Below are 10,866 nucleotides of genomic sequence, written 5' to 3' on the forward strand. Positions count from 1 at the left end.
AAAACACAAATAAGAAGAACATTGAAATGTTCTAGGCTGTGTTGACGTATCTAAATAATGACTTTAAAAAGTATCAGAAGGTTGGAGAAAAGTAGAAAGGAAGGGATTAGGATTTATTGATTGATAGGGTTTGGGTGCTAATGGAGAATTGTGAGGCGACTTTAGATATTTGGAGGATGCACAGCTGAAAGTGTGCATTTGATGCTCACGTGAGAAAAATATGCTGATGATCCAAACCTTGGCGTGGTCACTGCAGCTATGATGTAGAGTGAGTTCCCCCTGGGAAGGGAAGAACAGCAGCATAGGACAGACCCTTCAAGGGATGTTCAAGTATCAGGCAGAATAGATGCCTATGTTTCATACTTTAACAACCTTCGTGTTCATTCCTTCACCCCTCACATCATATCTGTAACTTAAGAAGTGAATATTAGAAGAAATTGGAAACTCTTGATTGTGTACACATTTTTTTTCAAAGAATTTGGTTATGAAGGACTTGAAGGGATTATAAATTTGGAAATTTTTTTAAAGATTTATTATTTATTTGAAATCAGAGTTACAGAGAGGAACACACACACACACACACAGAAATCTTCCATATTCTGGTTCACTTCCCAAATGGCTGCAATGGGCAGGGTTGGGCCAGGCCAAAACCAGGAGCCTGGAGCTCCCATGGGAGTGGTAAGGGCCCAAACACTTGGACCATCTTCTGCTGCTTTCCCAAGCCATTAGCATGGATCTGGATTGGAAATGGATCACCCAGAACAGGAACCTGAGCCCAAACATGATGCCAGCATCACAGAGGGTAGCCCTAAAGTATTTTTTTTTAATTTGACAGGCAGAGTTAAACAGTGAGAGAGAGAGACAGAGAGGAAGGTCTTCCTTCCCTTGGTTCACCCCCAACATGGCCACTACGGCCGGAGCTACGCCAATCCGAAGCCAGGAGCCAGGTTCTTCCTCCTGGTCTCCCATGCGGGTGCAGGGCCCAAGCACTTGGGCCATCCTCCACTGCCGTCCTGAGCCACAGCGGAGCACTGGGCTGGAAGAGAAGCAACTAGGACTAGAACCCAGCGCCCATATGGGATGCCAGCACCGCAGGTGGAGGATTAACCAAGTGAGCCACGGTGCTGACCCCCCTAAAGTATTTTTAAAAGAGGAACAGACTTGACCCATTTTTAATACTCTTTGGAAAGTGGGATTATTTTCTCAGTAGTAAGGTGAAAAGATGGTTTGCATCTCAGCAGGAGGAATATGCCGAAGGTTGGGCAGATGCTAGTAAATATCTGTTTCCTTGAATTTGCTCCCCTGCTGCCTATTTAGCACATAATGTAATTTAGCTTTCGTAAGTTACTCTCTTTTATTACTTTATTTCATTGGTGAGTCTTGTCTATTAATTGCTTCTAAGTGGCTTGAAAGTAGGAGATCACAGTTTGTACTATTTCCAACAGTGAAATGTTTTTCAGGATCATCCTTGGACGAGGGATAAAATCTGAAGACAAGATACTTCACTGTTTTTTTTTTCTTTTTAAAAAAATGGAGAATACTAATGGATCATGAAAATGCAATGTCAACCAAAGTCCCTTTGTTGCCCCTATACTTGCAGTGCAGGTTTTGTGTAGGCTCTGCGGGCAAATAAGAAATACTTTCTGATCTGTGATTAAAAAAATCCAGCTTCCTTTTTCTTTATTTGAACGTATTTGTATATATAAACATACACATCTATCTGTATACATACATATATATGGATACATATATATCCATATATATCCATATATATGGATACACATATACACATATATACATACATATATATATATGCATACGCACACACACACACACACACACACACACATATATAGAGAGAGAGATGATGGAGCAAGAATGAAAGAAGATCTAAATAACCCTATTGCTTTCATTTCCTTGCCTGCTTGAATGAGAGCGGATCCTAACCCTGCTCCAATAAGGAACTTCCTAACACCCTGCAATCTTTCCCCTGCCTCAGCTGTTTTTTCTAAGACTTGCTGGCTTTCTTGCCCACTGAAGACCCTCAACTGCCTTAACTATGGAAACCTCAGTCTTTTTTTTTTTTTTTTTTTTTTTTTTGGAAACCTCAGTCTGTAAGAGAACAGAGCTCTCTAACAAGTGCTCTCTACCCTGTCTGGTATTGGGTCCCTCTCAGGTTTGTCTCCTTTTAAACCTTTTCTGGTTGTGAGTTCATGTCTCCTCTTTATCTCATTCCTATACCCTAACAATGGAGATTGGTTATGTTTAAGCTAAATAAAGGAAACATTTTCTTCTGTGTAATCAGAAGCCTATGATTTCTAACTAATATGAGGAATAAAAAAAAATTCCCTGTCGTCCTCCTCTTCATTGATGATTTTTCTTTACACCATAAATACCCACTTGAACAACTATGGGCAACGCCCATGTAACAAATGTGTAAGCAAGGCCAGATTTTAATGGCAGCAAATTTCATATTAAAGGAACTTCTCACCTTAAAGAGAGCACTAAATCAGGCTGGGTATTATCAAGACAATTCACTGAATAGTGACAAAAGACTGGTGAAGCCAGTTGACTATCTGGTAGTGATATTCTGAAATTCTACTCTCAATGCAATAAAAAGAATCATAGAACTTATGTGACTAAAGCAAAGAGGCATTCCCAAGATTAGTCAACTGTTTAGTGATGGGACCACAGTGCTGAACTTAAAAATACATTTGTTAATTGAATTCTAAATTATTTTAAGACATGTTGAAACATGTTTCCTGTTGAAAGTTAATAAATATAGAATTTAGAGTTAAATATCCATCCTAATGGCCTGGGAAAGCAGCAGAAGATGGCTGTGTAACATGCCAGGTCCCATTGTTGAAATATATCAGCGTCTTTTATTTGCCTTTTTTTTTCTTTCAGGACGCAATACAGACAAATGATAAACAATGGCAAAGTTCAAAACCTCTCAGAACAGAGCCTTTCAATTATTTTTGCTCCCTGCTGCCATTCTATGTAAGATTCACAGGGAACAATATTATGCATTTCACTTATGTCTCTGTTTTTGTTTTGTTCTGTTTTGTGCCTACTTCTTCAAAACCTATGCCTTTAAATAAATCTTCCTGAAATGGAGTCCATGGTCTTTACTTGTCATTATCTTCCCAGTTGAATCTGTGCTCCCATTTTTGCTCCTGACTGCTGCAGAGACAAAACAAACAAACAACCAACCAAAAAACAAACAAACAAAAACAATATATATTGCTTGTCCACTTCAAATTTCCTCTTCCATAAACAATTAATTGGTACTTGAATTTGAATTACAGTATTTACAAAAGAGAAGAAATAGTAAGATAATAGTAACTCAACAGAAGTTGTATTGTATCTAGGCAAAATAGGTTCAGTTTTCCAAATCTGCCTTTTTAAATCAAAGTTTCGCTATTGGAAAATGGTGTGCTGTGCACATGAATCAGCCTGCACATGTACACACTGCTTGGCATGTGGAATCTGGCTCCAAGGTGCTATTTGACAGCTTGTATTTGCTTACTAACCATCCCGCAACAGGGAGACATTTGGGTCTGGAACAAGAGATGTTTATAGACATTGTGAAAGTTGTCCATTGGCACTGAGCACATAAGCATTTAGAACTGTGCAGAGTCTGGTTACATGAGATGTTATTCAGGAAATTTTCCACTAGAGCATAACCGTTTCTCATTTTTTGCCCAACAAAGCTATTTTTCTTCTTCCCATTTTTCTCCATGTCTATACATAGTGAAACTCAGAGTGGGTCAAAATCACACAAGTCTTTTTTTGTTGTTGATGTTCCTGCTTTTAGGACCATATTTCAATCTTCTGATAGAATGTATGTTTTTCCTTTTCCTTAAAATCATCAAAGAAATTCACTCCACAACAATTCTTATCCAATTGTTATGACAAACACTTGATTTATTCAGACATTGAGGGACACATGCAATGGTTCATTTAACAGAGAATTCTGGCTTACATGTTTTCTTCTATTTTATTTTGTCTTGTTCTTTGTGAAAATTGAACAATTGCTCAGGGCCAACCCCAAAATGTTTTACACAAGAATATGAATTTGGAGAAAATTGAATTATGGAGTGCCATAGATTGCCAATGGGTTTAAACGTGCTCTCATGCATCATGGTGGAATGTTCTCGTGAACTAGGCTGCTAGCATTCTATCAGCACATGCCCTCTTACTAAAACCATTTGCAATGAATTTGCTCTGTATTAATTTGTTCCTCTCCCAGTGGCAGATGTAGGAGATGAACTATTTTGTGAATGCTTCCATCAATGTCTCAGGGACACTCTTTTCCCAGATAACCTCTCGCATCTGTCTACCAAAGACTTCACCAACACATGTGCTACAGTGACTCATGCGTTTACATTTTCTATTACTGAAAAATATGCCCTGGGGATCCATAAAATATGTTTTATTTAAATGGAGATTCAATCTCATAGTTATTTTTATAGTATCACCATACACATTATTTTAAAAAATACCCTTTTTATTTTAGAATTTTAATTATTTATTTTCAGTGTAATTTTCCCCTTCATTTTCACTCTTTCTCTGGCCAAACTGAGTTTCATTCTTTTTGAAAAGTCTTTGGGGATTGCATCCTTGTGCCCTGATGAAGGACATGCATTTCAATTTCAGGCCTATTGCGTAGATGTTGCAAAGCTACTCAAAAAATGTGTAGAAGCAGAAGTATCACCATCAAATTTTAAGACATCAAGAATAAGTGAAAATGAGCATTGCTGCTGGATTTATAATCAGAAAAAAAAAACACAAATGATCAATGTGGCAAATGTGTCCTTTTTTAAATTGTAAAAGTTGTCAGTTTATCCAAGTAGTGGCAAGAGGTTCCTGGTGCTGCTGCTCACCATCTTCCTGTTGGCCCCACACGTTCTTCCACCCACTACAAACTGTCTCCCATGACACTTTCATTGAGATGACTCTACATTCACTGTATTTGCCTAAACACATTTCTCAAATTTTGGACCTTAGCTAATTAACAGTTGCCCCAATTGCCTACTACTTTTCACTGTATTATAAATCTTGGCTTGTTTTGATGTTCTGTCCTAAGTATTTTTTTTGTCTCTTCTACACTCAGTCAATTAGAGAGTTCATTTAGGACTAATTGCTTCATACATTCACCCTCGAAAATTTTATTTTATTTAGAACAATGTCAACAGCATATAATAATTATGCCTATTTGTGGGGCATTATAGGATGTTTTGTTATAAGTACACATAATATAATATCCAGCCATGATAAATACATTTATCCTTTCGATTATTTAACATTCCTTGCAGCAAAAGCTTGCAAAATCATATATTTTAGATTTTTTCACGTAGAGAAATAAGATTTTTTTAACTTTTATTTAATGAATATAAATTTCCAAAGTACAGCTTATAGACTACAATGGCTTCCCCCCCATAACATCCCTCCCACCCGCAACCCTCCCCTTTCCCACTCCCTCTCCCCTTCCATTCACATCATGATTCATTTTCGATTCTCTTTATATACAGAAGAACAGTTTAGCATACATTAAGTAAAGATTTCAAAAGTTTCCTCCCACACAGAAACATAAAGTGAAAAATACTGTTTGAGTACTACTTATAGCATTGAATCTCAGTGTACAGCACACTAAGAACAAAGATCCTACATGAGGAGTAAGTGCACAGTGACTCCTGTTGTTGACTTAACAAATTGACACTCTTGTTTATGGCATCAGTAATCAACCTATGCTTTTGTCATGAGCTGCCAAGGCTATGGAAGCCCCCTGAGTTCACCGACTCTGATCATATTTAGACAAGGCCATGGTCAAAGTGGAAGTTCTTTCCCCCCTTCAGAGAAAGGTACCTCCTTCTTTGATGACCCTTTCTTTCCACTGGGATCTCACTCACGGAGATCTTTCATTTAGGGTTCCCCCCCCCCCCCCAGAGTGTCTTGGCTTTCCATGCCTGAAATACTCTCATGGGCTCTTCAGCCAGATCCAAGTGCCTTAAGGGCTGATTCTGAGGCCAGAGTGCTATTTAGGACATCTGCCATTCTATGGGTCTGCTGTGTATCTCACTTCCCATGTTGGATGGTTCTCTCCCTTTTTTATTCTATCAGCTAGTATTTGCAGACACTAGTCTTGTTTATGTGCTCCCTTTGGCTCTTAGTCCTATCATTATGATCAATTGTGAACAGAAATTGATCACTGGGACTAGTGATATGGCATTGGTACATGCCACCTTGATGGGATTGACTTGGAATCCCCTGGTATGTTTCTAACTCTACCGTTTGAGGTAAGTCAGCTTGAGCATGTCCCAAATTATACATCTCTTCCCTCTCTTATTCCCACTCTTATATTTAACAGCATTCACTTCTCAGTTAAGTTTCAGCACTTAAGAATAATTGTGTATTGATTATGGTATTCAACCAAAAGTATTAAGTAGAACAAACAAAAAAAATACTAAGAGGGATAACATATTAAGTTGCTCATCAACAGTCAGGGTGAGGGCTGATCAAGTCACCATTTCTCATAGTGTTCATTTCACTTTAACAGGTTTCCTTTTTGGTGCTCAGTTAGTTGTCACCTATCAAGGAGAACAAGTGGTATTTGTCCCTTTGGGATTGGCTTATTTCATTCAGCATAATGTTTTCCAAATTCCTAACAGGGATCACTTTTCAAGATTATCTATGGTTATCCTACTGTATAACGGAACACCAGAACTTCTTAGTCCTATCTAACTGAATAACCTACTACTTATTAATCAACCTTTCCTGATATCTTCCTCTGTAATTCCCTCCCCACTTCCCTCCCCAACCTCTGGTAACCACCATTATAATTTTATTGTCTACAAAATCACCTATTCTTTAGACTCCACTTTTAGATGAAGTCATGTGATATTTTTAGTTCTGTACTTGGCTTATTTCCCATAACATAGTGACTTCTAATATTATCCATGTTATTTTAGTTGACAAGAATTTCATGTTTTTGCTCCTAGTATTCAGTTGTGATATGTACATTTTCTTTATATATTCATTGTTTAAATAAAATGGATATTTAGATTGTTTCCATTATTTGGCTAATGTGAATAGGGCTGCAATAGACATGGGAGTGTGGATATGTGTTTGACAGATGGATTTCATTTCCCATGGGTATATACCCAGTCATGTGATTGCTGGATCCTGTGCTAGATTTTTTTAAGTTGTTTGAGGAAACACCATGCTGTTTTTCACAAAAACTGTACTAATTTACATTCCCACCAACTGTGTTTAATGATTTCCTTTTCTCCACATCTTCACTAGCATACATTATCTTTTGCCTTTTTGATAATAGGCACTCTTATTGGAGAGAAGTAGTATCATTGTGCTTTTGATTTTTGGTTCTCTGATAATTAGTGATGTTGAGCATTTTGTGTATGTGCCTGTTGATCATTTGTATGCTCCCCTTTGAGACATATCTAATTAGAACTAATGCCCCTTTTTAAATTGGAATATTTGTGTTTTTTGCTATTCAGTTCTATATATATTCTATTTTTTAAAGATTTATTTATTTATTTGAAAGTCAGAATTACACAAAGTGAGAGAAGGAGAGGCAGAGGGAGAGAGAGAGAGAGAGAGAGAGAGAGAGAGAGAGAGGAGTCTTCCATCTACTAGTTCACTCTACAGATGGCTGCAATGGCTGGAGCTGCACTGATCTGAAGCCAGGAGCCAGGAGCTTCCTCGGGGTCTACCACGTGGGTGCAGGGGTAAAAGGACTTGGGCCATCTTTTACTGCTTTCTTGGGCCATAGCAGAGAGCTGGATCAGAAGTGGAGCAGCTGGAATTCGAACCGGTGCCCATATGGGATGCCAGCACGTTAGGCGGAAGCTTTACCTGCTATGCCATAGCACCAGCCCCTCCCCCCCTTGTATATTCTAGATATCAACCCTTTGTCAGATTTATAAGTTACAAATATTTTTTCCCATTCTATAGAGTGTCTCTTCACTCTGTTACTCGCACATATATTTATTTTTGCTGTTATTTCCTGTACTTTTGTGTTATGGTCTAGGAAATTGTTGCTCATTTCAATGTCCAGAACTGTATTCACTATGTTTCTTTCTGATAGTTTCAGTTTCAGGTCTCCTACTTAGTTTTCTAATCCATTTTGAGTTGATCTTTTTATATAATGAGAGAAAGAACTCTTGATTCATTCTTCTGCATCTGGATATCCATTGCCTCTGTTCAAATTACTAAGAAGATGATCTTTTTCAATGCATGTTCTTAGCAATTTATCAAAAATTGGTTGGTTCTATATGTTTGAGTTTACTTCTAGGGTCTCTATTTTGTTACATTGGCTTATGGATCTGTTTTCATTCCAATAGCATACTGTTTTAATTATGGTATCTTTGTGACATATTCTTAAGTCAAATAGTGTGATGCCTGTTGCTTTGTTTCACTTAAGATGGCTTTGACTATCTGGGGCCTTGTACACTTTCAGAGAAATTTTAGTAGTGCTTTTTCTAGTATTGTGAAGTAATGTCATTGAGATTTTTTTTTTCCATGCCACGAGGTGTGTTTTATTTTTATTAATCATACAAATAATTTTCTATAATATCCCAGGGCAAACCGGATAAATTTGGCAGTCCGATTGGGGGAGGGTCCCCTCGGAGACCCACAGGCCGGTGGTGGCAGCGCGGAGTGCCCGGGGTTCACAGTGCAGCTTGTGGCTCGCGTCCATCTTGCAGGTGGGTCATCTTCCACATCAGGACTTGGGGTCTCCAAGATGACGGGGGTGGGGACTCCTCCAAGCTCTTAGGAAATTTCACTCCGTTTCTCCTGCTCAATGGTCTCTTTGGTCTGCAGGGTGTTCTTCGCCTGCGTCTCCGTCTTCTTCAGCTTGGCCTTATCGAAGCTGGCGATCTCCCCCATGTCCGGCTTGTCTGCCATTTTCTTAAACCCGCGGCGTCCCGCTCCGATTCCCGGTTCCTGGAGATCCCACTCGCGTCACTGCAGCAAGAGACCGAGATTTTTTTAAACATTTATTTAATATATATATATAAATTTCGAAAGTGCAACTTTTAGATTATAGCAGCTTTTTCCCCTCATAAACTCCCTCCCGCCCACAACCATCTGATCTCCTGCTCCCTCTCCCATCTCATTCACATCAAGATTCATTTTCAATTATTTTTATAAACAGAAGTTCAATTCAGTATATATTTAAGTAAAGATTTCAACACTTTGCACCCACACAGAAACACCAAGTATAAAGTACTGTTTGAATACTAGTTATATCATTAATTCATATAGTACAACACATTAAGGATAGAGATCCTACATGGAGAGTAAGTAACAGTGACTCCTGAAGTTGAATTAACAATTTGACACTCTTGTTTATTGCGTTGGTAATCACCCAAGTCTCTTGTCATGAGTTGCCACGGCTATGGAAGCCTTTTGAGTTCACCAACTCCAGTCTTATTTAGACAAGGTCATAGTCAAAGTGGAAGTTCTCGCCTCCCTTCAGAGAATGGTACCTCCTTCTTTGATAGCTTTTTCTTTCCACTGGGATCTCACTCATAGAGATCTTTCATTTAGTTGTTTTTTTTTTTTTTTTTTTTTTTTTTTTTTTTTTTTTTTCCCCACAGTGCCTTGGCTTTCCATGCCTGAAATATTCTCATGGACTTTTTGCCAGATCCTAAAGCCTTAAGGGCTGATTCTGAGGCCAGAGTGCTATTTAGGACATCTGCCATTCTATGAGTCTGCTGTGTATCCTGCTTCTCATTTTGGACTGTTCTCTCCTTTTTTAATTCTACCAGTTAGTATTAGCAGATACTATTTTTTTTTCATTTTCAATTATCTTTATATACAGAAGATCAATTTAGTATATATTAAGTAAAGATTTCAACAGTTTGCACACACACAGAACATAAAGTGTAAAATGCTAATTGAGTACAAGTTTTAGCATTAATTCACATAGAACAACACATTAAAGACAGAGATCCTACATGGGGAGTAAGTGCACAGTGACTCCTGTTGTTGATTTAACAAATTGACACTCTTGTTTATGGTGTCAGAAATCTCCTTAGGCTCTTTTCATGAGTTCCAAAGCTATGGAAGCCTTTTGAGTTCACCAACTCCAGTCTTATTTAGACAAGGTCATAGTCAAAGTGGAAGTTCTCTCCTCTCTTCAGATAAAGGTACCTCCTTCTTTGATTGCCTGTTCTTTCCACTGGGATCTCACTCATAGGGATCTTTCATTTAGGGTTTTTTTTTTTTTTTTTTTTTTTTGCCAGAGTGTCTTGGCTTTCCATGCCTAAAAAATTGTCATGGGCTCTTCCGCCAGATCTGAATGCTTAAGGGCTGATTCTGAGGCCAGAGAGCTGTTTAGGACATCCACCATTCTATGAATCTGCTGTGTATCCTGCTTCCCATGTTGGATTGTTTCTCCCTTTTTTATTCTATCAGACACTAGTCTTATTTGTGTGATCCCTTTGACTCTTAGACCTATCAGTATGACCAATTGAGATTTTGGTAAGGGTTACATTGAATCTGTAATTGCTTTAGGAAATGTGCCCATTTTAATAATACTGATTTTTATAACCCCGGAACATGATGTCTTTCCAGTTCTTTTTGTCTTCTTCAGTTCCATTTATCATGATTCATAGTTCCCATTGTTGAGATCTTCCACCTCTTTGGTATTTTTGGTAGCTATTGGAGATGGGATTGCTTTCTTTTTCTCAGATGATTCCTTATTTGTGCTCATCTGCTTTGACTATATCCTGCAACTCTGCTGATCTGTTTAGTAGGTCTAGCACCTTATTTGTAGAGTCTTGGACTTTCCTATATTTAAGATCATTTCATTTGCAAACAGTGACAATTTCACTTCTT

The 10,866-nt window shown here is 38.1% G+C and overlaps 1 protein-coding gene across 1 annotated transcript; it reads right to left on the reverse strand.

Moving 5' to 3' along the window:
* Positions 1-8,529: 8,529 nt before the first annotated feature.
* LOC108177453 (thymosin beta-10-like) lies at positions 8,530-8,997 on the reverse strand. Its single transcript, XM_070073754.1, has one exon. It carries the CDS (start codon positions 8,926-8,928, stop codon positions 8,794-8,796), a length of 135 nt encoding a protein of 44 aa, XP_069929855.1. The 5' UTR covers positions 8,929-8,997; the 3' UTR covers positions 8,530-8,793.
* Between the last annotated feature and the right edge of the window lie 1,869 nt (positions 8,998-10,866).

The sequence above is a fragment of the Oryctolagus cuniculus genome, chromosome 5 (assembly GCF_964237555.1).
Source record: "Oryctolagus cuniculus chromosome 5, mOryCun1.1, whole genome shotgun sequence".
NCBI lineage: Eukaryota > Metazoa > Chordata > Mammalia > Lagomorpha > Leporidae > Oryctolagus > Oryctolagus cuniculus.

Excerpts from the sequence above, each read along its gene's own strand:
- LOC108177453 (XM_070073754.1), bottom strand. The coding sequence starts at position 8,928 with ATGGCAGACAAGCCGGACATGGGGGAGATCGCCAGCTTCGATAAGGCC.